The sequence below is a fragment of the Geotrypetes seraphini genome, chromosome 5 (genome assembly GCF_902459505.1).
Source record: "Geotrypetes seraphini chromosome 5, aGeoSer1.1, whole genome shotgun sequence".
NCBI classification, from domain to species: domain Eukaryota; kingdom Metazoa; phylum Chordata; class Amphibia; order Gymnophiona; family Dermophiidae; genus Geotrypetes; species Geotrypetes seraphini.
The window spans coordinates 83203290-83230625 of record NC_047088.1 but is presented as its reverse complement, the minus strand read 5'-3'; the positions used below and the strand labels follow the sequence as shown (position 1 = coordinate 83230625).

The 27336-nt window shown below is 44.7% G+C and overlaps 1 protein-coding gene across 4 annotated transcripts in view; it reads right to left on the bottom strand.

Moving 5' to 3' along the window:
- Window positions 1–27336, bottom strand: part of ELF4 (E74 like ETS transcription factor 4) — a 228603-nt gene that overhangs the window by 4249 nt on the left and 197018 nt on the right. For all 4 annotated transcript variants that reach the window (XM_033943935.1, XM_033943936.1, XM_033943937.1 and 1 more), the window contains exons 6-8: window positions 25044–25127; window positions 17127–17319; window positions 1835–2197 (exon numbers count right to left, since the gene is read on the bottom strand). In XM_033943935.1, the coding sequence (XP_033799826.1) occupies window positions 1835–2197; window positions 17127–17319; window positions 25044–25127 (640 nt within the window). The remainder of the gene's footprint in view (window positions 1–1834; window positions 2198–17126; window positions 17320–25043; window positions 25128–27336) is intronic.

Genomic DNA, 27336 nt, shown 5'->3' with positions numbered 1-27336 from the left:
TTCTCTCTAGGCTTCTGAGTCAGCCACAGGCCACATGGAGGAACCGCAGCCATGGCTTTGTAAAGAGAAGTGCGGATGGCTAGAGGGAGTAGGCCTGAACAGTTAAACACCTGTGGAAGGGAAGCATGAACCTGAGACACAGAATAGAGGGAGGAAAGGACGAAGAGGAGCGCATTGGGACATGAGAGAGAGGAGGCATGTTGGGACACAGAAGGAAGGGAGGGAGCACAAACTTCAGGCAAAGGATGGAAAGACGGAAGGAAGAAAGGAGGGAGGGAGCATGAATGTGGGACATAGGATGGAAGAATAGAGGGAGCAAGGGAAAGAGATGCTGAGGTGAGGAAGGGAACAGAAAGGGAGAATTGTTGAGCATAGGGAGGGAAAGAGAATTATTAGACATGGTGGTGGGAGAGGAGTGAGAGGGAGAAATGTTAGATGCACTTTATTGATTATGCGCATGAAACCCCACCTGGTCTGTGGAAAACATAAGAACATAAGAATTGCCGCTGCTGGGTCAGACCAGTGGTCCATCGTGCCCAGCAGTCCACTCACGCGACATCTCATGCGGCAGCCCCCAGGTCAAGGACCAGTACCCTGAGACTAGCCCTACCAGCGCACTTCTTGTTCAGCAGGAACATGTCCAACCCAAAGGTTGGGGACTGCTGCTTTAAGAGAATGGAAGCAACTCTTTTAAAATTTGCTCCTCCTTCAAAGATTAGAGCCTTATTTATTATGCATTTCAAAACCAGGATAATACATCCACAACTATTCAAGAACAGTTATTTTAACACATGTTAATGTTTACCGCAGCTTTGTAAAGGGCCCTAAAGTAATTAATAAATGTAACACAAAGTAAAATGAAAATGCTATGCTGACACAAGTGTGTCAAACAGTGTCCAAAGAAGGGGAAAAATGAGGTGAGAAAACAAAAGGCTAGGCTTGCACTTTTTTTGCTGATGATGCAGTCTTTCAAAAGCTGAAATACTAAGGCCCACTTTTATTAAGTCACTTTTACTACGCTAAATGCTCCGACACTTAAAGGAAGTCTAAGAGCGTCAGAGTAGCGTCGGAGCATTTAGCGCTCCGGGCCACAGTAGAAGCCTCTATCATGGGGTAAACTAGGTGGCATGGTCAAATTCCATCTGAAGCTGCCACAATTACCCTTTCAGAAAATAAACCTTTGTCTCTTTGAGGCCCTTTTACTAAAGCTGCAGCAAAGGGGACCTCAGTGTGCCCCTTATGCGGGTCTTTCCCGCCGCTAACACAATTTTCGCAGTGGATGGAAAATGGCTGATTTTCTCATTTTCTGAATTAATGGCCAAGCACTAATTTTGCCATTAGTGTGCAGCTGTTTAAAAAAATCTTACCACATGAGCCCTTTCCGCCACCTATTTTGTGGGTGGTAGGGCCCTCAGGCTAACCAATTAGCGTGTAAGGACGAATCACATGCTAATTGATTAGTGCCATCACGCCCCTCTCCACCCCCAACATGCCCCCTTCCAAGAAAATTAAAAATATTTTTTTGTGCACCGACCCCTCTTTTACTAAGGCGTGCTTGGCCGTATTAGCGCATGCTAAAAAGGCTAGCACGCCTTAGTAAAAGGACCCCAGTATGCACACGCAGATTGGTCATTTTATCATGGGATGCCAGCGCACGTCCCATGATAACCCTTTTTAATGTGTGGTAAGAGCACGCTAATGCTTATCACAGTTTAATAAAAGGACCCCTTTGTTTCTTGCTCTTATCTCACATTAAAAATGATGAAAGCACCATATTCTGCATAAATAAGGATGTTGTTGCATAACCTTTAATTTAAGAGGAAACTGTTCTTACCTGGTTGCATATGTTGTATTTATCGAGGTCCCGTGTTCTGCCTGTGAAGCATGAGGCTCCGATGACCGCTGTTGCTTTTTCCTACATGCCTCCTCAGTTGCCACATGCGTCTTTTTTCCTGCTTTCACGGATCGCCCCAGTCTTTCTTGAGCTAGTGCCATACTGTGAGACGCAGGCCACGGGTCTGAGAAACTGGATCCTAAGCTGTGGGTCAGGTATGAATGATTTCTCTGTGGGCTCGTAGTAGCGATGAGATCAGACGAATCATCTTCAATTACAATGAGATCTTTAGGCATCTCTTTGAACTGATAAACTAATCTCTGTCCTTCAACTTTTGACAAGATGCCACGTTGATAATAATACCTGTGGAAACAAAGCATTCGTACTTAAGTTATAACTACATAGACTATGGAATAATAAACTGCTTATATTATTTGCATGTTCGCTTACCTCTTTACTTACACGCTCTTTTGTTCTCCCTAATTTCCTCTGACCTATTATATAGTTCTTTTTTGTTTCAATTGTGTTTTGATTTGTAAATCACTTTGGGGTCCTCTTACTAAGCTGTGGCATGAAATAGTATGTGTGATAAGTCTAAAATGTGCATGCACTATCCATGCACTAAAAATATTATTTTATGTTTTTGGCTCCAGAGGCATGTCTGGGTGGTGGAGAGTGGGCACTTCTGTGCTAATCAGGTAGCACTTCAGCATTGCTACATGCTAAACAGCACAGGATTAGTGCATGAACCCTTAGAAGCTGATTCTGTACATGTAGGGTTAACAGACGTCCGGATTTTCCCGGACATGTCCTCTTTTTAGAGGACGTGTCTGGGCAGCTTTTCAAAACCCGGCACTGTGTCCTGGTTTTGAAAAGCTTCCACCTCGGGACCGTGTCGGGAGGGCATCTGCGCCTGTGCACTTGCAACTAGGTGATGTCACATGCAAGCGCGTGGGATGTCATTGCATTGCATCCCTGCATGGGCAGGTGCCCTCTCGACGCGGTCCCAAGGACGAGAACAGGTTGAGGGGGTGGGGGGTGAGACCGAGGTGGAACGAGGCGTGGCATGGGCATAATGGGCCAGGGCGGGACGGGACTGAGCGGGCCTGGGGGCAGAGCTATGGGGCTGGATTTTATGGGAGTAAAATCTGGTAACCCTATTATATGTCACCTAAAATATCAGCGCCAATTAGTGTGGCATTAAAGGGATAATTCTATAAGAAGCGCCTATATAGGCACCGTTCAGCGCGATTCAAGTAAAATTGGGTGCACCTATTTGGGCACCTATTTTGGAGGCGCCCAATAAATAGGCCAGCTCTAGGAACAACTAAAAGTTCGGCGCCCATGCGAGCGCTTAAGCGTGCTGAAGAGCAGCGATTCAGTACCAAGGCGCCTGACGCAAAGCCACGACCATGCCTAACATGCATAGCGCCTATTTTTTTGAAGGCTGCCTAAATGTTTAGAGGCGCCTTGTTACAGAATCGGTCTTTCTTGATAGGCGCCTAAGTTTCAATTATCGCTGATTAAAAGCTTAATAGGTGCCTACCTAGATGGGCGCCTCCATAATAGGTGCCTAACATTAGGCGCCGGTAACAGAATTTGGACCCAAGTATGATTCTATAAAAGATAGGTGCTTCGTGCTGCCTAAATGTAATTCAGTGTCGCTAGGTGTCCTAAATTTAGGTGCACCCTATTTATGCTAGGATTTTCTTGGCCTAGATATGTGCACCTAAATTAGGCATCTATATGGAAAACACACCTACGATCCACCCCCTTAACCATGCCTACTTTGTGATAGGCACCTAACATCCAATGAAGTGCAATTTATATCAATTATGAGGTACTAATTGTCTATTATTAGTGCCAATTATGTCTATTAAACAATTACTTGTAAGTTGTGAGCCGATGTAGGAGCCTAACTTTAGGTGGACGATAAGGAATTTGCCTGTTACTGCCTTCAAAATGGTTGGCAGTAAGGGTTCATGTGCCAATTTTTATTAATGGCTACATGCTAATGGCAACAATTGTGCATGGCTATTAATTAAGAAAATGGAAAATTTGGAAAGTCTATGAGGGCTAAGAACCAAATATCTTCCAAAAATAATAAACTCTTACTTATTTTAACAGGAGTTGCCATACAACAAATAACATGCAATTGGAAAAATTGGAATAGATTAAACTACAGTTTTTGGTGGAATTTCAGTGTGTCATATTTATAAAATGGAAAGATCGTTAGCTATTCAGAAAGGAAATTTTAATAACTTTCAAGATGTGTGGGGGCCATTAACAAATTATTGCAATGAATAAGTATTCTTTTCCCTGATTTGTACAAATGTATGAATGGGGTGGGGGGAGGGGGGATTTTATTATATGGTATAAGCGTTATGAGATGTTGAAAGGATGGGAGAGAAAGGGATAATTCTATTTAATATGAAGAATTGTAGAATTTCAAGTGATGTATTTAAGTTAAAATGGTTGATACCTTTGATGCACTTGATGTAAGTTATAAAAATGAATAAAGAATTACAAAAAAAAAAAGAAAATGGAAAATCTGCCATTTTTAGCTGCGGTAGAAATGGCCTTGGCACGCAGGAAAGCCCACGTAAGAATGGGCTAAGGCCACTTTCTACTGCAGCTTGGTAAAAGGACCCCTTTGGTTGTTTCAGAAAGGTGGTACAGTATATCTAATCTAATCTAATCTTTGGTTTATATACTGGGTCATCTCCCAGTAGAGCTCGACTCGGTTCACATGTAATTAAGACTAGAGTACATAGCATAAGGTGACCATTTATTTTTTTCATCAAAACAGGACATCTATTAATATTCAGTCCTGCCCCCAATCCCACCCTAGCCCCACCCCAATCCCGCCCCCAATTTCTTCCATTCATTTTTCATGTACACATATCTTATTAATTAACAATACACTTTCACAAGAATGAATAATCAAAAGGGTACTGTAATAGTATTGGAACGTGAGCACATAGACCAATCTTAATGGAGGAAAAAAGGCCTCAGACAGGGGCCCGCCCACCTCCACAATGGTGGAATAACGGCATTCGAGCGGTCACTACACTGGCCAAATACCTCCTAGTAAAAGTGGTTCAAGCAAAGTGCTAGTTTCCAATTCTTTTGAAACTTTATTGTAGAATAGAAGACAAAAAAAAACCTTATCTTTCTTTCATCAAGATCGGTATACCGATCGGTACACCAAAGCTAGAAACAACCTTAGACACAGTAGAAAAATGGATGATGGATCACAAACTAAAACTAAATTCTGAAAAAACAAAATTCCTTTTGCTCGAAAAAGCCCAAACACCTACCATCACTGAACTGAAAATCAAAAATACCAAATACCCAATACAGCCCAAACTAAAACTCCTAGGAGTTACGATAGACAGATGTTGCACAATGCAGCCCCAGATCAACAAAACAACCCAGAAAGCTTTTCTAACCATGAGAAATCTCCGTAAAATCAGAAAATTCTTTGACCAAGCACAATTTAGACTAATCGTCCAATCCCTAGTCTTAGGTCTGCAGGATTATTGCAACTCCCTATATCTTCCTTGTTCAGCCACTATGATAAAACAACTCCAGACCATACAAAACACCGCCCTCAGATTGATCTACTCACTCAAAAAATATGATCACATAACAACTGCCTTCTTAGACTCTCACTGGCTACCCATACAAGCACGAATCCAATTCAAATTCTACTGCCTGATATTCAAAGCATTACACGGCTCTTCCCCCTCCTATCTAAATAACCGCTTAAACCAAATCTCCACCTCAAGACACAGAAGAACCTCGAACCCTTTCGCCTTCCCCCCACTCAAAGGCACACAACGCAAGAAAATGTTTGACAACCTTCTAGCAACACAAGCAGCAAAAATCAACCATTCCATCTCCAATCTTATGACAATATCAGACAACTTCAAAACATTCAGAAAAGAAATCAAAACCCTGCTTTTCAAAAAATTCATCCAAATATCTTAACCCCTCCTCTTTTACCTCCAGAAGATTCACCTACCTTCAGATAACCTTCCCCCAAATTACCCACCTTAACACCTTCCAATTAAACAAATACCATAAATAGATTGTAACCTACCCTCTCTAACTGAATTACATATGTATTTTTCATACAGTTCTTCACTGTCAGTTTAATTTCCATCCTATAAATTCACATAGAATTTTTTTTTTTTTTCAACCATCTTTATTTTCTCTTCTTTATTAATTTCCAGGTACTTTAGTTAGATTGTGAGCCTTCGGGACAGTAAGGGAATTTTTTAAGTACCTTCTTACTTCTCATTTATAATCTTAATGTATATTTTCTTCAAACCGCTTAGAACCTAACGGATGTAGCGGTATGTAAGAAATAAATTACATTACATTACATTACACCAATCGGTACCGATCTTGATGAAAGAAAGATAAGTTTTTTTTGTCTTCTATTCTACACTAAAGTTTCAAAAGAATTGGAAACTAGCACTTTGCTTGAACCACTTTTACTAGGAGGTTTTTAGCCAGTGAAGTGATCGCTCGAACACCGTTATTCCACCATTGTGGAGGTGGGCAGGCCTCTGTCTGAGGCCTTTTTTCCTCCATTAAGATTGGTCTATGTGCTCACGTTCCAATACTATTACAGTACCCTTTTGATTATCCATTCTTGTGAAAGTGTAATGTTAATTATTAGTGGTTTTCACATACCCGAGTCATTTTGGCTACATATCTTATTAATTCATAATGGTAACCATAAAATTAAAAAAGCCCACAAAGCACACTATACGCAGAGAAAATGTTAGTTATCATTTACCGTATTTTTTGCTCTATAAGGCGCACTTTTTTCCACCCAAAAATGGGTGGAAATATCCGTGCGTCTTATGCAGCAAAGGTACTTTTTTTAACCGCCCCACCTCGACGTACCATTTTAAAGGCCCGTTTTAAAGGCCCTAGCGTCGGTGAGCACCCGAAGCCTCTTCTCACTCACCCGTGGTGTCCAGATCCAGAGTCTCGCCCTCGCGAACAGCGGGGCCTTACTGCCAAGCTGCTTCCTGACCCAGCTAGAGAGGTCGTCTTCCAGCTGTGACCACCGCTGATCTAATTATGGCAGCCTGCACAGCAAACTGAGCAGGCTGCCATTGGCTTCCGAAGCACATTGCCTCTGCTGTGGTCCCGCCCCTGATGTCAGAGGAGGGGTGGGACCACGGCAGAGGCAATGTGCTTCGGAGGTCAATGGCGCGCGGCAATTCAGTGCACGCTAAAAACGCTATCGCAGCTTAGTAAAAGGAACCCTTAGTTTCAAGTTTTATTAAAAATTTGATAAAATGCTTATAACAAATTTCTAAGCGATTAACATTAATAAAAATAGGCATCTAAAAGACAGACGTAAACCGTGACTAACTAGAATCTAGGGTAAAGGGTAGAACTACAATTTTATTAAAAAAGAAGAACAAATATAGGAAAAAAAACATCAGGGAAGGGATAAGAACTGCCTAAAATAAGGCTGTATTTGAGCCTAGCAGAGCAATGTTTGTGTTGTACAAAGTTTAACTGTTTTTTGATCTCTTTAGTGCTTGGGCACTCAAACTCTAGTGACCTCACCAGACAGGGAATCCAAATCCTGGTCTCCTATATCTGGCCATACAACTCTCTCAGTTACAAGGTGCACCAGCTTTGTATAGTTTTGAATAACTCCCTACACATAATAGATATTATGATCTGACAGATGAAAATTACACACTGATTGGGGAAATGGTGCTACCACGTGAGGCCACTTCTCTGTTAGAAATTTCATCACCCAGTAATGTACCACAGGGTCTGGAAAAACAAGAATGATCCTGGTAAAATCCTATTCCTGGATATGACAACACTGCTTGGGTGTTGAATCACTCAGCCTTAGGACAAATGACTCACAGTACACCTGAAGAAACCTGTCATGATTTGGTATGCACGTAAGTACAGCTTGATGTCTTAATCTTGAATATGCATAAGCTACAGAATGATGCATTTGCTTAGCATAAGTACATATAAATTGGTTACATTAAAGAACAAAGAATCTCATACTGGATAAGCCAGAAAAATTAATTAGCCTAGATTGATGGAGTATTTTATTCATTGGCAATAGTGGAACTTTCACAATGACTTGTGAAATCACAATCAGCTGCTACATAACAGCCAAATTTAACCTTAGCCTATTTGATATTACTTTTTATGCAGTTCATCATATGAAATGTTGGGAAGAATTTTATAGAAAAGGGATCCGTATTTTTCTATTTGTCCCTCTGGGAGCAAACAAATTCTACAAAGAACGGACACAGAGTCACAAAAAAAAAAAAAAAAAAATTGGTTTGTGGGGAAAAAATGGGAAAATCTTCGATGCGTTTGAAAATCAGAAAATTGAGTCCATATTTCTGAAAATAAATAATCTCAAAAGATTCTCATTACTTGTCTTTGGCAGGCAGATAGAAGCTGTGGAATGATGACAGACAGAGGGAAATAAAGCAGATGGTAAAGGATGACATCTTCTAAATATTTTTCCCTTACTTCCTCAACCAATGCCACACCACTTCCATACACACAGAAACACATGCTATATGTATCGGACACACATAGGCATTCCACATCCCAACCCTTCCCAAACACATGCGCTATATCTTAATACACTACCCACTGCCAATATATGCGCAATAACACTGGACATGCACATGTATGCACTACATGCACCCTTGATGCCTATTGTGCATTCCTAATGCACGACTCCACACATTTTCCCCATACATACTCTCTACCATTACACCCACATGAAAACCTTATAAAACCCTCCTCCCCCAGATCCCATCGCTCATGCTAGTCTTCAATTCGTGTAAGCTCACTCTATCCATCAACTCTGTAAGCTCCCTGGGAATGCCCAGGCCAACTCTTTTTGTAAACCGCCTAGAACTGAAAGGTATTGGCGGGATAGAAAACACTAATGTAATATAATGTAATATAATATAACAAGGTCTATTACACTCACAAACCTTGCACTCTCGGTTCAGGCCCCTTTTTTATCAAGCCGCATTGGGGATTTTATCAAGCCGCGTTGGAGCCAGCCACTGCGGTAAAAGCTCCGATGCTCATAGGAATTCTATGAACTTTTACCACAGCGGCCGGCGATAAAAAAAATACAACCCCTTAATGCAGCTTGATAAAAGGGAGCCTCAATTTCACTCACTGTACTTTTTACAAAGGAACACCTTCTTACTTATTTGATATAATTTCTCCTACTATTTCTAGATCTTCTTTTGAACAATGTCTATCTCTCCCCCCCCCACCTCCACCCCTCGACATAGGCACATCTGGAGTCAACTCATCATTCAGCCTTCTTTTTTATTGCTTCTCGTTGGTGGAATGCTTTACCTGTTTCCATTCCCAAATAATTATCTTTGAAAAAGTTCAAATCTTTATTGAAAACACATTGGCCCCTTTTATGAAGCCGCGTTAGGCTTTTTTATGAGCTCTGACACTCATAGGAATTCTATGAGCATCAGAGCTTTTACCACAGCGGCCATCAATAAAAAAGCCTAACGCAGCTTCATAAAAGGGAGGGGTTGTTTTTCTACAACTTTCAATGCTCAACCTGAATTAGCAGATTTGTATAGGCCATTTGATTTGTCTGCTTTGTTTATGTCTTGAATGATTGGTTTCTGGCCTGAGTGTTCACTATCCTGTCAATTTTAATGGAGTTCTAGTTTCAATTTATTTTAGCTTCTATTTTATGATATTGTATACCGCTTTGACCTATTTTCTTTTCAGAAAGGGTGGTAGAGTAAGTCTAAAATAAACATAAACATATATCGCTCCACACATACACACCCATAAACCCTCCAAGAAAATCCCGTTAGAACTCTTCACATACTCACACACACATATATATAGTGAGAGGGGCATTTTCAAAACATACGTCTAAGTCTGATTTGGATGTATGGCGCTAGACGTCCAATGTCGGCAGAAAGAAGATGGCAGAAACCACCAATTTTTTTTAATCCTTTATTTGGATGTCCAGGCCATTGGGATGCCCAGACCACGAGGAAGTCTATCTTTATACCACATTGTCAACCAAAATTTCAGCCAAGGCCCAAACGTCCAGGACGAGACCATTTGTATGTGGGAGGGGCCAGTCCTGTAATGGACTGGCTACCCAGACATGGCACCAGAGCATTTGGGCACCTTAGAGGGCACTACTGTGAACTTCACATAAAGAGTGCCAGATAGCACAGTTACTTACCGTAACAGGTGTTATCCAGGGACAGCAGGCAGATATTCTTAACACATGGGTGACGTCACCGACGGAGCCCTCGGTACGGACCTTTTTAACTAGAAGTTTCTAGTTGGCCGCACCGCGCGTGCGCGAGTGCCTTCCCGCCCGACGGAGGAGTGCGTGGTCCCCAGTTAGGATAAGCCAGCTAAGAAGCCAACCCGGGGAGGTGGGTGGGACGTAAGAATATCTGCCTGCTGTCCCTGGATAACACCTGTTACGGTAAGTAACTGTGCTTTATCCCAGGACAAGCAGGCAGCATATTCTTAACACATGGGTGACCTCCAAGCTAACAAAGAGGGAGGGGGGATGGTTGGCCATCATGAAAATAAATTCTGTAACACCGATTGGCCGAAGTGACCATCCCGTCTGGAAAAGGCATCCAGACAGTAGTGAGTAGTGAACGTGTGAACTGAGGACCAAGTGGCAGCCTTGCAGATTTCCTCGATGGGCGTGGAACGGAGGAAAGCTACAGAAGCAGCCATAGCTCGGACTCTGTGGGCCGTGACAGCACCTTCCAGTGAGAGACCGGCCCGAGCATAGCAGAATGCAATACAGGCAGCAAGCCAATTTGAAAGTGTCCGTTTGGAGACAGGACGACCCAAACGGTTGGGATCGAAAGACAAAAATAGCTGAGGGGATGTACGGTGAGCTCTGGTACGATCAAGGTAGTAAGCAAGGGCACGCTTACAGTCCAGCGTGTGCAACGCCTGTTCCCCAGGGTGCGAGTGAGGCTTAGGGAAGAAGACGGGCAGCACAATGGACTGGTTGAGGTGAAAAGCCGAGACCACCTTGGGAAGGAATTTAGGGTGGGTACGCAAAACAACCTTGTCATGGTGAAAAACAGTGAACGGTGGGTCAGCAACCAGTGCATGCAGTTCGCTAACTCTCCTGGCAGAGGTGATGGCAATTAGGAAAAGCACCTTCCAGGTAAGAAGCCTGAGCGAAGTTGTGGCAAGAGGCTCAAACGGAGGTTTCATGAGTGCTGAGAGAACCACATTCAGGTCCCAGACGACAGGAGGAGGCTTGAGAGGCGGCTTGATATTGAAGAGCCCTCTCATAAATCTGGAAACCAGAGGATGAGCCGTGAGGGGTTTTCCGAGAATAGGCTCATGAAACGCAGTGATGGCACTGAGGTGGACTCTGATGGAGGTAGTTTTGAGGCCAGCATTGGACAGCGAGAGCAAATATTCCAATACAGTTTCCACCGCTAAGGAGGTGGGTTCCTGATGATGCCGGAGACACCACGAGGAGAATCTGGTCCATTTCTGATGGTAACATTGGAGGGTGGCCGGTTTCCTGGAGGCGTCCAAGATGAGGCGGACCGGCTGAGATAGATTCTCTGGAGAGGTCAGCCCGAGAGAAACCAAGCTGTCAGGTGGAGCGAAGACAGATTGGGATGCAGTAGAGACTGATGCCGCTGCGTAAGTAGAGTAGGAAACACAGGAAGAGGAATGGGCTCCCTGGAGCTGAGTTGGAGCAGGAGGGAGAACCAGTGTTGGCAAGGCCACCGAGGGGCGATGAGAATCATGGTGGCGTTGTCCTTGCGGAGTTTGGACAAGGTCCGCAACATCAGAGGAAGTGGAGGGAAGGCATACAGGAACCGATCCCTCCAATCGAGCAGGAATGCATCCGGGGCCAGACGGTGAGGAGAGAAGAGTCTGGAACAGAAGAGGGGCAGTTGATGATTGTGAGGTGCTGCAAAGAGGTCCACCTGCGGGGTGCCCCATCGAGCAAAGATGGAGAGCAGAGTCGGAGGGTCCAACGTCCACTCGTGAGGTTGAAGGATGCGGCTGAGATTGTCGGCCAGGGAGTTCTGTTCGCCCTGGATATAGACCGCCCTGAGAAAGAGATTGCGGTCCGTGGCCCAGGTCCAGATGCGCAGAGCCTCCAAACAAAGGGGGCGAGATCCGGTGCCGCCTTGCTTGTTTATGTAGTACATGGCGACTTGATTGTCTGTGCACAGGAGGAGGACTTGAGGACAGAGGAGATGTTGGAAAGCCTTGAGGGCGTAGAACATGGCTCTGAGTTCCAGGAAATTGATGTGATGACGACGCTCCTGTGGGGTCCAAAGTCCCTGGGTGTGTAGATCTCCTAGGTGAGCTCCCCACGCATAGGGGGACGCATCCGTGGTGATGATCATAGAGTGAGGGGGTAGATGAAAAAGTAGACCCCTGGAAAGATTTGAGGAGTTCAACCACCATTGGAGAGATTGCTGAAGAGATGATGTCACAGAGATGGGATGAGAAAGAAGATCCGTAGTCTGTGACCATTGGTTGGCGAGAGTCCACTGAGGCGTGCGAAGGTGGAGACGTGCCAGAGGAAGGACATGCACCGTCGAGGCCATGTGACCCAGGAGGACCATCATCTGATGGGCAGGAATGGAGGGATGCATGAGCACCTGACGACAGAGGTGGAGCAGGGTCCGCTGACGATCGGAGGGGAGAAAAGCCCTCATTAGTGTGGTGTCCAGAACTGCTCCAATGAATTGAAGTCGCTGGGTGGGAAGCAGATGCGACTTGGGGTAGTTGATCTCGAACCCCAGGAGGTGGAGGAGAGAGATGGTGTGATGAGTAGCCTGTAGCACAAGTTGAGACGTAGGTGCTTTCACCAACCAATCGTCCAAATAGGGGAACACCTGGAGGTTGTGAGACCTGAGGAAGGCCGCTACCACTATAAGGCACTTGGTGAAGACCCTGGGTGAGGAAGCGAGGCCGAACGGTAGCACCTTGTACTGATAGTGGTGGTGCAGCACCTGGAACCGCAGGTAGCGGCGAGAATTCTGATTGATGGAGATGTGAGTGTAGGCCTCTTTGAGGTCCAGGGAACATAGCCAGTCGTGTTGAGAAAGAAGAGGGTAGAGCGTGGCAAGGGAGAGCATTCTGAACTTCTCCTTGACCAGACACTTGTTGAGGTCCCTGAGATCGAGAATGGGACGGAGGTCTCCCGTCTTTTTGGGTACCAGGAAGTAGCGGGAGTAGAATCCCTGACCCCTTTGATCTGGAGGTACTTCTTCGATGGCATTGAGAAGGAGGAGGGATTGAACCTCCCTCAGGAGGAGGGGGGTTTGAGATGAGTGTGAAGCAGACTCTACGGGAAGGTTGTCCGGTGGAAGAGTCTGGAAGTTGAGAGAGTAGCCGTGGCGGATGATGTTGAGGACCCACTGGTCCGATGTGATGACCTCCCAACGGCTGGAGAATATGGTGAGACGACCTCCGATTGGTTGTGGAAGAGGTAGCGAGGGTGGATGACTGGCTATGCCCTGGAGAGAAGAGTCAAAAGGGCTGGGATTGCTTAGCAGGCTGAAGAGGCTTGGAGGGTTGAGTGGCCTGAGAACGAGCCTGGGCATGGTGCTGCTGTTGACGGGGCCGCCGAGGTTGTTGAGGAGGCGGATTGAGTGGCCTGGCTGAGAACCTGCGCTGATAAGATGACTGAGGTCGATAAGGTCGGGCAGGCGGAGCCTTCTTTTTTGGTTTGATCAGGGTGTCCCACCTTGTTTCATGGGCGGAGAGTTTCTGGGTGGTGGAATCCAGTGACTCTCCAAAAAGTTCATCCCCGAGACAGGGGGCATTGGCTAGACGATCCTGGTGGTTGATGTCCAGGTCGGAGACTCTCAGCCAGGCCAAGCGGCGCATGGCTACGGCCATGGCAGAGGCACGGGAGGTGAGCTCGAATGAGTCGTATATCGAGCGGACCATAAACTTGCGCAACTGAAGAAGGCCAGAGATGTGCTGCTGGAACAGTGGGACCTTGCGCTCCGGCAGGTACTTTTGGAGGGCAGACAGCTGTTGGACCAAATGTTTCATATAGAAAGAAAAATGGAAGGAATAGTTGTTCGCCCTGTTGGCCAGCATGGCATTCTGGTAGAGCCTCTTGCCAAACTTGTCCATGGTCTTACCCTCTCTGCCAGGAGGGGTAGAGGCATAGACACTGGAGCCCTGAGTCTTTTTCAAGGTGGATTCAACAAGAAGGGACTCATGGGGCAATTGAGACTTGTCGAACCCTGGGATAGGGATGACTCGATAGAGGTTGTCCAGTTTACGGGGAGCCCCCGGTACCGTAAGGGGATTCTCCCAGTTTTTGTAAAAAGTCTCCCGTAGGATGTCATGCACGGGAAGCTTGAGGAACTCTTTAGGAGGTTGTTCGAAATCTAAAGCCTCCAGGAAGGCTTGAGACTTCTTTGAGTCAGATTCTAAAGGAAGGGACAGGGCTGCAGACATCTCCCTCAGAAATTTAGAAAATGAGGACTGCTCCGGTTTGGATGTGGCATCGGGTGCCGACGGGTCCTCATCAGATGAGGAGGGATCCTCCTCGGTACCGAGAGGGGATTCCTCCCATAAGTCAGGGTCCCGGACCTCAGGTGCATGTCGAGACACCGGGGTGGAAGGTGCGGTATGGCGGGTCTTGGATAAAGATTTCCCAGAACGCACCGAAACGGTACCAGGAGAGGAAGACCGGCGTCGATCCCGGTCCCGGGAAGAATGACGCACTGCTTGGTGCCGAGGAGGATCCGATGTGGTATGGGAGTGAACCACTGGATGGGTATGAAGCTGCTCAGCCGAAAGAACCGGCATGGAGGTGTTGATAGGTACCGAAGGGGTGGATACCGGGGGTTCGGTACGGGGCTCGGGCCGGTCTGGTACCGGAAGGAGCGGTGCCAGGATAGTGGGCAACAGGTGCTCGAGTTGTTGCTGTAACTGTTCCTGGAGTTGAACCTTTAAGATGGCCGAGATACGGTCATCTAGGGGTGGCATCGGAACCGCTTTCTTTTTCTTCGGTTCCTTAGATGCCGCTCCACGCCCCGGCGATGAGGAGGCCGATGACGAGGCACTCACCGAGATCGGGGCGGAGCGCTTGCGGGACCGGTGCGATGCCGGCAAGGTCGGCGTCGCCACCGTAGTTGGAGGGCGCTCGAGGGAAGAGGAAGGCTTCTTAGCCGGCTTACCTGGCGCCAGAGACGCCGATGTGGGGTCGGGCGGTGTCGAAGTAGATGGTGCCGATTTCTGTGGTACCGCTGTCGATGTCGAGGAGTCCATCGCCGACCCGGTGCCGAAGAGGAGAGTTTGTTGAATTCTTCGGTTTTTAAGGGTTCTCTTTTGAAGAGTGGCACAGCGGGTGCAGGAGTCCGCCCGATGCTCCGGACCCAAACACTGCAAACACCAATTGTGTGGGTCAGTGAGGGAGATCGGGCGTGCACACCGCTGGCACTTTTTAAAACCGACCTGCGGGGGCATGAAGGGGAAAACGGCCTCCGCAAAATCGAACCCCGAGGCCTGTATAATGGCAACAGGCCCCGCCGGGGCAAAATCGAAAAAAGGGGAAAAAAAGCAAAGTTGTTTTTTTTTACAAAGCAAAGAAAAAAGAAACCCGAAGGCAAAAGAAGAAAAAATATGGAAAAAAGCGCGAGCGGGAAGGCAAAAAGTGGTTTCAATGGCCGTTGAAAAAACACACGCGTCTTCTTCGCTCCGCGGAAACGAAGAAACTGGGGACCACGCACTCCTCCGTCGGGCGGGAAGGCACTCGCGCACGCGCGGTGCGGCCAACTAGAAACTTCTAGTTAAAAAGGTCCGTACCGAGGGCTCCGTCGGTGACGTCACCCATGCGTTAAGAATATGCTGCCTGCTTGTCCTGGGATAAAAACATCTCATCAGAACTCTCCAAAAACTACTATACTCGCCTGTCTATAACCACAATAGCCCTTATGGCTGCCGGTGGCACCTATATGGCAGTAGAGTAGGGTTTTGTGGGGCTCACATTTTCCACCATAAATGTAATGGTTAAAGTGGCTTACGGGACTTTCTACTCCTCTCTATGGTTTACGAGCCCACCAGGCTTCTTAAGATACCTGTGTGCAGATCTACTAGGCTTTCCTGTACCAGGTGCTGATGTTCTGGAGACATGTATGTACATTTGCATTCTGATCTTTGTGTATTTGAGGGGGTCAGAGAGCACTGGGGGAGTGTGGGGGTGTCTTACCTTGATGCATGTAGTGGTCATCTGGTCAGTTTAGCCACATTTGTGCTACTTGGACCCTTCTAAAACAGGTCTAGTTCCAAACGTGTAAGTTCCATCCAGGATGTCTTGCAAAATGCTTATCACTGCAAGACGTCCATGTCTAACCCGCCCTTGAGAATGCCCAAAGCCCACCCATAACATAGCTCCACCATTCCCATTTCATGCTCTGAACATACAGAGGCTGGAACACCTCACTAGATGTACAGAAAGATGGTTTTGATTATCGGCACTTGAGCGTCCAGCTATGCATGCCGATCTAGGTTCCTAACTTTAGACCTTTTTTATAGAATCAGGGTCATAGTGCCTAAGTGAAAACCGGCTATTTTGAGGGTGTTCTGGGGGCAGAGTCTGCACTTGGCTGGTTAAGTGCTGGTACTAGTATTCAGCATTTAACTACATATACAGGATCTTATAAAAGTCAGTCCTATTTTTTGCAGTAATCCATAGCTGCTTAAGTGTTCGATTTAACAGGCTATGCATTAGCTGGCTTCACAAAAAAACAGATATTCAAAGCTGAAGCCTAAACCTGACCAAGGCCACAAGACCCCAATCTGTCTGGCTTACAGCATACTACTCTAGCCACTAGGCTTCTCCTAGTAGTTAGAGAAGAGAGCCCCAAATGTACCTTACCCTGGGTGACATTTTGTGTAGTGACTGACAGATTTCTGGGTCTTACTTCTGGTGTTTGCTTTTAACACAAAATATCAGTCAGAAGATGCGGTATATAGGCCTAAAGTTTAGTTTAATTTAGATTGCTTTGCTTTGGCCATTAATGTATGCCATTACTGTACACTACGAAGTATCCAATTGCTATTGTCATCAATTAGGAAAGAAACCCTGAGGTATAATCCCAATCTGCAGGGAGAAAAGCCCTGGGTGTTGCCCTATCACATAGGTTAAAAACCTCTTAGATATATCAATGCTCTTGGGTGTTATCTAGCCTGCAGACGGAAATGCCTTTGCATTCTGCCCTTCAGTACTCACCTCAGGGCCCTTCCCATGGTCTCGTAATTCATGTCAGGCTTGTTTTTATGCTTCCCCCATAGTCTGGACACTGCTTTGGAATCCACAAGCTTGAATATTCCTTTCTCCCTCTGAGTCCATTTGATGTATCGTGGGCAGGTGTTCTTGTCTTGAAGCAATGCCAGTAGAAACTCCCACAGATAGATTGTATTACCTACATAAGAAAAAAAAAAGTATTAGTGATATGGAATCAAATTTGAGGGATTCACAAATCTGGGCAACAACTTCAAAAAGAAAACAGTTTTGAAATAGAAAATATTATGTAGAATTAGATGCTTCATGACTTAGCAATTCAAACATAAATTAATAGAGAGAGAGATGAGGTAGGACTTCCATGGCATCCTGCTGTATGATATACAATGGTAGGGTCACCAGATTTCCTCTTAAAAAAAACCAGAATACCTGGCCCCACCCTGTTCTACCCTCAGCCCTGCCCCCAGCCTCACCTCCAGCTCTGCCTAATTCCGCCCCACCCCCAGCCACACCGCCTGTCTCCTTCCCAGAGGTCTGGAGGGCTTCTGCGCATACGCAGATATCGACACGGCCCCAAGATTGGGGACTTCCAAAACCCAGATAAACTGCCAGGTTTCAGAAATCCCTCCAGGCACCTGGACAGTCCTCTAAAAAGAGGACATGTCTGAGTTTTCCCGAATGTCTGGTAACACTATAGTAATGGTGATCGATCTGTTCAGTGCACAGGGTGTCTCACTCTTCTCTATAATATGCTATAGGGAGTGATGATGGTGCTGAGTTCAGCACAGTTCTATATAATGCGAAGATGAGGGCAAATGCTGGGTGACTCATCCTTTTATACAATATAGTGTGGACAGGGACAAAACATAATTTTGTATGACATCTTTCTTTGTGGTATACTATAAGGAGGAATGAGGCAGGGTGCCATGTTTCATGCTTTGTACAGTATTTGTAGAAGTTGCCTTTTCACCTCTCCCCCTGTAGAAGTTGCCTTTTCACCTCTCCCCCTGCGATGTACTAAGGTTTCTGTACAGCTCATTGCAATTCATGTTTCTAAAGGGATGGGTGTGCCTGAAACTTGAATGGCATCTGATCCCCCACAGGATCTCTCTCTCTCTCTCTAATTGTCCCCCTCACAACAAACTCTCTCTTTCTCCCTCCCTCACTCTCCCTCAGAGCTCTTGCTCTCTCTCTCTCTCTCTCTCTCTCTGCTTTCCACACAGCACATTCTCTCTCTGTCTCTCCTGCAGCATATACGCTCTGTCTTTCCTGCAGCTCTCTCCTCCCCAAAGCACTTTCTCTCTCTTTGCCTACCTCTCAACATAAACACACATTCTCTCTCTCTCTCTCTCTGCCTCTCCCACAGTTCACAATCGCTGCCCATAGCTCCCTTTTAATGACCACACTACTCTCCTTACAGCTGTCTCCTAATGACCACCCCATAACTGAACTTCTCCATACCTCTTTCCCTCTCTCTCTCTCCTCCACCTGCACTTCCCTCATCAGCTCCTGCATCCCTGTACACATACAACCATCATTCTCTTCCTCCTGTGGAATGCTGGTGCAAGATTTCTTCCTATCACACTCCTTGGTTGTCCCTTCTTTCTAGCATGGCTAGTGCACCATAACTCTAGCCTATTCTTATGATGCCATTAAATTATCTCTTGTAAATCCCTACCAAATCCAGTCTTTCCTGATATTCTACTATATACTGTAGCAAATTTTTGATTCTATGCCCCACATCTCTTTCTTTAGATCTAGACTTCCTTGGGTTTTCTTCTGTACATTGGCTCAAAAGTAAGGTCAACTCAAGAAGCTGTGGTGCCCTGAACCAAAATTTGTACGAACAAAGGAACACCCTTTCACTGCTGAAGAGTGAGCAAGTGAGGCAGGCTTTGATACCCTGAGCCAGTGCCTCACCTGGTTCAGGCTTTAAGCTGACCCTGCCCAAAGAGTAAAAACCTTATAGAAGCCTACAAGCTTATTCATTCTCCAAGCAGGAGGTTCAACACTAATTTATTTACATTTTGAGGAAATGTTTTTACAAATATCCCAATTTTTCTGGTTCTTTTAGACACACAACCAGCCTATTAGTCCTTAAGGGATATTCAGGGCCAGTCCAAGTGCAGTAGGCACCCTAGGCCAACCTAGAACTTTGCACCATCCTCCATCTCCCAGGAATCTAGTTTCTCCCAAAAGAAATGTTGACAATAAAACTCAACAAGCATGATTCACTCCAACACCAGAATAATCTTGTAAAACATATTGCTTCATATAAGTACATAATAAAAGCAATTTCCAAAAGTAATATTGGGGGAAGTTATCAAGGAGTGGAATGAGGCAGGCTTTAATTGCACAATGATTTACCATGGAAGTCACCAAGTTGTGGTATCTCAAAACTGCAGATTGCTGCCTCCTGTGGGAAAATAATGCTGCTTGCAAGTCACCTCAAAGATGTCCCTATACAGACTGCCACTAGTAGTCGCCAGTGCCATTTTGGGTGATCACACTGGCGAGAGCAGGCACAACTGGAAATCATTCATGCCCAAATCACTAAACACCAGGGTTTCTAAAACTGTAGGCCCTAGGGGCTGGGCATTTTCTTGTGGAGGTGGGAAGACTTTTGGGGGGATTTTTACTGAGAGAAGGGCCCTTCAAGTTGAGGGGGTGATACAGAATTTCATTCAAGGGGGGGCCTTGATATTTGGGTGAGAATCCTCAAAGGACTTACTGCTTGGGAAGGCACTCTAGCCAACTCTTCCAATTAGAGGTGCTGGCCCCTTTAAAAGACTGCCCAGCAGAATCATGTCAAAACTCGGTGGCCCAATGCTGCCAGGTGGTAAAATAACCTCAGCTTTTATGTGGGGAGGGGAGACCATAGCATAGTTTTTATGTAGTAATGAGGTGTTTTACTTGCAATGGCATGTTTGGCATCTTATTATTATGCAACCCTGCAATGACCTAAATAGCACTGTGCTAGAGCAAGATAAATTGCGTTAGTGCCCTCTAAGTCACATTAATGGGCAAATAATGTGGGTTATTGCCCTAACGCAACTTGATAACTTCCTCCTTTACTTGAGCAAAAGGGGGTATTTGATATTGCCTGTCCACCCTTTAGGCAAAATTGCATGCAAATAGTTCTTTGCATTTGTGCGGCTCTCAGAACCTATGAGACAAATATGTTGCAAAAGACTGGCAAGCCAGTATGTTTACACAGTGTTGAACAGTACTGCTTAATTTTCTGCAGCTTTTGGAAGGGGAAAAAGTTCCAAATTTAAAACTAAATGAGTCAAGGGATATACTTATTTAGCCTTGTACAAAACAAAAACATTAACTAAAGTATCTTTGCCTAGGGAAATGCAATATGTAAGAGCAGAGATCAAATGCAGCTGTTTTCAGACATCTGGAAATACATAAACATTGCTTTAAATTAAGGCAGCTGGGAGATATAAATCCATATACTAGAGAAGGCTTTTTTGATATGTTTTCCACACATTACTACATTGCTAATCCTGAAGAGGTGCTGAGTGAGGATCTGCTAAGGGGAAGAAAAACTCCATTAGAATATTTTACCTGTAGGCATTCAAACTTTGGGAAAGGTGCAAGTACTTCTGCAACCACAGTATGGCTGGGAAGCATCATGTGACCAAATCTGTTGCTCAGGTTACAGCTTCTGTCTCTGTGCACACAGAAAATGTTACCCATGCAGAGGGAGTGGATCCATGTGCAAATTGTCTTCAGCTTTCATCCCTCATGAAGGAAGTAAATGAACTGAGAGAAGAGGTGGCAAGACTGAGAAGCATCTGAGAGAATGAGAAGTATCGATGAAATGCTTCATGAGGCATCAAAGATTTCCAGCAGTGGGGAAGAAGAGGCCATGCTCCATGATACATCATAGAGTTCTAGCAATGGGGAAGAAGAGGCCATGCTGAGAGAGGAAAGCTGGACTCAGATTATAGGACTCTGTAGGACTGATACTGTGACTCCATCTGTCATTGAACTGAAGAACCATTATGCAGCCCTGGAAGTAGAGGAGATAACATGCCAAGGAGAGGAAAGACCAAAGCTCGAAATCCCCAAAGTAGCTTGATCCAAGACAACTAGGAGGCATAAGGGTACAGAAGCGTCCATCTTCAGTCCAGATGATGTCCCAGGAGATATGCTGGCTGCCTGGTGTCAAAATCCAAGATGTTACGGAGAGCTGCCGAGACACATCAAGCCTAATGACTATTATCCAATGCTGCTCATCCATGTTGGCTCTATTGCTCTGTGTCACACCCACCCAGAATCTTACCTTTTATCATAGGGAGCAACAGCATTCACAACTCACTGCTCTTATGAGAGTCAGGCCTTCCTCTCTGCCAGGTCCCATCTAATTCCTGCTTCCACGAAGGCAGAACCGGCAGAGAGGAAGGCCCGGTGCTGGCAGAGCAGTGAATTGTGAACCCTGTTGCTGCCAGACATTCATGGATCATGATGCCAACCATGGGAGTATCCCCTTATGGGCTGTACCTGGAATGGACAGCCCCCTTTAGTATGCCACTTCCTGTCAAAGACAATGAACGTATGCTAATCCTCCCCCATGCAGCAAGTATCCTTCACAGAGCTTCAACTTCCTGAGCTGTCCAGGTTTCTATAGATTTCAAAGCAAATATTGGGAGACTGGCCCTGTGCTCTTCTGGAAGTTAATACTATGTGATATACCTCTCCTCCTGCAGGCTGTGGGGAAGGGGAAGGGGGCACAGGGCATGGAACACAGAACCATGAAAGCTAGCCATATGCTTTTAAGAAACAGGGGAACTGAATGAGAGATGTTGGGCAGGCTATGGGAGCAGGTGGGGACAAGAAGACCCAGAGTGGAGGAGGAGAGAAGTGAGCACTGTGGACCGGATTCTATAAATGGTGTCCCGATTGTAGGCGGCAGTAGGCATCCTACTGCTGTCTTACCAGCTAATCAGGACGCACATTTTTTTAAAAAACCTCCCAAGGCTGGCCACTTACATTGGAGATGCCTCTGAGAGCCTAGGGAGGCACGCAAGCCTGCCTAAGCGGCTATACACATCTCTCTAGGCCAGCGGGAGATGCGTACAATGTAGGCCAGCAAAATGCTGGCCTACATTGTAAGTAGACGTGGCTGCTGAGCTTATCGCAGCAAGGGATCTGTGCCTATGGGCGGGGCCAACCTAAGATTCCGGTTGGCCCAGATACCTAAGGTCCTGTCCATGGGTGGTGTCTTAAGCGCCTGGGCCAATCAGCCCTTAAGCCCCTCCCCGGTGGATCCCACAATGCACCGGGAAAGGGCAGGCCCGCCATTCATACGCAAGCGGGCCTGCCAGACAGAAGGAGGGAGGACCTGGCCGACAGGCCAACTAAAAAGGTTAGAGGGGGGTCCCCAATTATTTCAAGCACATACCAACACTAATCCGCATACATATCTACGGAAATAATCCGCATAAATATCTATGGAAATAATTCAGCTTAAAGATCACCGAAGAGGCAGTGTCTCATAATCAGACACAAGTCTGCTACAAAAACAACCAGCTCAGCACTCATTGAATCCTGTAAAATGTTCTAAAACCGTGTCTGATGTTATAACAAACTGAAATTACATTAAGGTTTTGACGTTACCTCATGAGTGAAAAGGTGTGGTGGCCATGTCAGTCCACTCTTCCAGGTAGTATGTAGAAATAAAACAAAAACAGAAAGGAAAAAAAAATGTATTTTTTATTGGACTAACTTAATGTAGTTTATGATTAGCTTTCGAAGGTAACCTCTGAGGAAGAAGGGGTTACCTTCCAAAGCTAATCATAAACTACATTAAGTTGGTCCAATAAAAAAAGGTATTATATTTTTTTCCTTTCTGCTTTTGTTTTATTTCTACATAGTACCGATGTCAGCTCAGTAAGGCCAACACACAAATGTCTGCAAAAAGAAACTCAAAATCTTACCATACCATAATAGCTCTAACCCCCAGGACTCAAAGAGCAAAAACCTTATCTGTGAAAAGGCCCTAAAAGGCTGATGCATCAGCTGCTGAGAAAACAGAACAAGCAAGATTGCTTCAAGATCACTATGCAGAAACTACGTGCTAGCAGAATACCACACTTTGATTACATGCGCAAAATACAGACCCTCAACAAATATAAAACAAGGGACTACAGATCAGTAATAGAGATATGAAGTCATAAAACTGAACTGAAAACTTCAAGAAGTCAGATGCTGCACACAGCATATAAATTACAGAGAAATAGAAACTGAAATTCAAGATATCAGAAGTGTGCATTTACAAAATCTTTTTTTCTACTACTTTTCTTGTCTGAACATTATATTTTTCCATTTGATTTGGTTCAAGAGTCTCTTTTTTGCTTTTCTCTGTTTTCTTCCTCTTTCCAGAGTCTCTTGCCCATTTGGCATTTCTTTTCTCTCCACCATCCATTTTCCCTTTATGGCACCACCTGTTCTGTCCAGTATCTCCCCTGTGTCCCTGCCCTAACCCTTTTCCAGAATTGCCCCTCTGTATCCCTATTTCCCAGCATTGCCCCCCCCCCTCGCACAGCATCTCTTCTCTGTGACCCTCTCTTCCTTTCCTCCATGCACATCCCACCCTAGGGCTAGCTCAGTCTGGTCTTTCCCCTCCCCCAAGTGGATCCAGTAACTTTCCCTCTCCCTCCCCCGCAGATCCAACATCTCTGTCTCCCTCCCCCTTCCTAGCAGATCCAGCATCTTTTCCTTTTCTCCCATCCTGAGTGGATCTAGCTTCTCTTCCTTTTTCCCCTCCCCTTCCCAAGTATGTCTCCTCCTCCACCACCACCACCACCACCACCACCCTCCCAGCAGATTCAGCATCTTTCTCATTCCTTCCCGTCATCTCCCCAGCAGATCTAGCATCTCTCCCTCTCTCTCTCTCCCCCTGTTCTTCCCTCCCCCAGCCCAGTTCTCAAAATATACCTTGCTGTCCTGCAGTGACAGTGATTAAAACAAGTGGCCCCTTGCCAGCTCTGAGGCCTTCTTTTGGCTGCATCCTCCCTCCTATAATGTGCTTCTGTTTCCATACAAATAGGACATAGCCAAGGGAAGGTCCTGGAGCCAGCCACAGGCCACTTGCTGCTACCAGATATTAAAGCACATTTTGAGGAGCCAAAGGAGGGGAAGGAGAGGGAGAGATGATGGGATTCAGGGGAGGGAAGGCAAGAAAGGGAGAGACACTGGATCCAGAGGAGAGGGCGGAGCAAGATAAGAAGAGGTAGAGGGAGAGATGCTGGGCTTATCAGTAACAAAATATAGCTTTTCTATTGCTAGTTTTAATACTCTGCCAACAGCCGGCCTGATTGCTAAAAAAAAACCACCCAGGCCAGCAAAACTACTTCCACAAGCTTGGCCAGACATAACTAGGACATTGCTGAGAAGTTGGAGTACTACAGCCTGCATGGTAGGACAGACTTTATTATATAAGCAGCATACAGTGCTAAAATTCATTTTTTAATCTGAATGTCAGTTCTTTTAGACACCAGGCTTTTGTGGTGGCTACACTGAAGGATTACCTATGCTAATTTGACTTGTTTGCCTGACAAAGACATACTTATATTATGTAGTGAACTCAACTGCATTAATAAAAGTGTAATAATGACTTTTTCTTTTAATGTAAACTATAGACCTGCCTAAATTGCAGAGCAATGCAGCCATGTACATTTACATCAGCTTGGGAGCAGGTGTAAATGTATAGAGCAGAAATATTTTTAATTTATGCATGCGCTTTGTGACCCCATCTGCGCTCAGGTCATATACAACTATGCATTCACTTCTCAGAGGGCATACGTGCATGTGTAGGGTAATTTTATCAGAAGGCTTTCACATAAGAAAAATCTCTTATAAACTGACACCCACAGAGTATTAAGCAGGACTCACCTTTGCCATCCTTTGCCTTCTTTTTGATAGGAATGACAGGGGAATCGACAGGAGAAGAAGGCTGAGCGGGCTTTGGTTTTCGGACTGCAAAGAAGTAAACAAAAATGGAAAGATTTTACCATGAAATTGAAGGCAGATGTCCATAAGCATGAAAGTTATTTTAACAGTAAGGAGAGGAAAGGATGACTAGCACTACCCAAAGTGAAGTAAATTGAAGATCTGAAATTTTATTTTGAGAGCAGTATTACTCACAAATCAAAGAGACAGGGCGAAGATGATCCACAGAGTACATAGAACCATTTTCAAAGTGTGTCTGTTTTGTGAAATCCTGTACACTTTTGTGATTTTGATCAAAATCTTGCTTACAGGTTACATGAAGGAAAGTGATTCCTGGCCAAGAGAACTTAAAAGCATGGAGGCAGTTTGTCTACAGAAAAATCCGAGAAGCAAGCTTTTTTTAGAGCATTTTCAAAAACTATGTATTTCTATAGTATCACTGGATTGATGTAACACTAAGCATTGAGGCCCAGATTCTGTAAACGGCGCCTGAAACAGCCGGCACCTAGAAAAATGGCATCCGCCGTGTGTCAATTGCGCTTAGGTACCATTTACAGAATTGTGCCTAGGTGCTGGAAATGTAGGACAGGGTATTAAAGGCCTACATTTCAGATGCCTAAGTTTTTGGAGAATTTTGCCTAAGTCACGTTCTGCCCATAAAAACGCCCACTTAGGCTCCATTGTCACCCACTTTGTTTAATATCTATGTTGCTTCCTTGGCTGATCTTTTACAAAGTTTAAATGTAATATTTCACATTTATGCCGATGACATCATGATACTGATACCAGTTATTTCTTTTACTACTGAAATAAAAAATCAGATTACCTTTATCCTAAAACAGATTGAACAATGGACCATTGAATTTAAGTTGAAATTAAACACCGAAAAAACTAGATTTTTCCTGGCTAGTCTTAACGATAAAATCACAGATAAAACTCTCCATTTAAGAGGACAAGAATACCCGATAGTCTCTTCTCTCAAAATTTTAGGATTTACACTAGACCGTCATTTAACTCTGGAGGAACACACTGATATGCTTGTTAAGAAATGTTTTTTTGTGTTATGGAAATTGCATTTTGTTAAAAAATATTTTGACCCTACTTCTTGTAGATTATTAGTTCAAGCATTAATCTTATCTATTCTAGATTATTGTAATATAATCTATTTGGGATCTTATAAAACTATTTTAGGAAGATTAAGGCTAATCCAAAATACAGCTGGCCGTTTAATCTTTGGATTGAAAAAACAGGAACATGTCAGCCCTTATTACCACCAGTTGCACTGGTTGCCAATGGAAGCAACCATCCTATCTTTTCCCTCACTTTGTATTGTATAGTCCTACTAAGTCTACTCGGCGTACTGGTTTATTCACTTTCCCTAATCCCAAAAATTGTCATTATAAAAAATTTTTTGACTGATCTTTGGCTTATCAAGCAGGTAAAGTTCAAGTATGGTTAGACGATCTGATTCGACAGACTGCATCTTATTGCACTTTTAGAAAATCGGTTAAGACCCATTTGTTAAAAAAATTTGTTACTTGATTGAAGACTATGTCATAGTTTTTATATTGTAGTTTTATAAATGGAATATTGTATTGTGCCTTCTTGAATGCTTTGTATTATCACTGAAATGTTCAGTCCTCTTACTTTGTGAACCGCCTAGAACTTTTTGGGTGTTGGCGGTATAGAAAAATAAAGTTATTATTATTATTACAGGATCGGGTGGGTGCCTATCACCCAATTAACATTTCTTTCAATTATTGAAGCTATTAAGGGGATTTTGCCAATTATATTTGGCATCTAACTTTAGGCACCCTTTAGAGAACCTGGCCCTGTATGGTTGCCCTTTCCCATTAGTTTTAGAACCAGAGCTATAAACTGAGGTACCCTGGGGTAAGCAGCTTTAAACGTAGTTTCAATAAAGTTTTATATTTAATTTTATTTTCCAGTTTATTTATAAATCGTTACAGCAAATTACAGGTATCCAAGGAAAAAAATAAGAACACAAACCACTTAAAGCAATATTACCAAATCCAAGCCCACATTATGAGAAGTTATCCAGCTGAATCCCATACTTCCATAATTACAAAAACTACAGAAATACAATTCAATAAAGAAAACGAGCATCAGCTACGATATCTTTAATACCCTATAAACCTGAAATATAAACTACTAAGGGCCGCTTTTATCAAGCTGTGCTAGAGGTTTTTAGCATGATCCAGCGCAGTAAATGCTC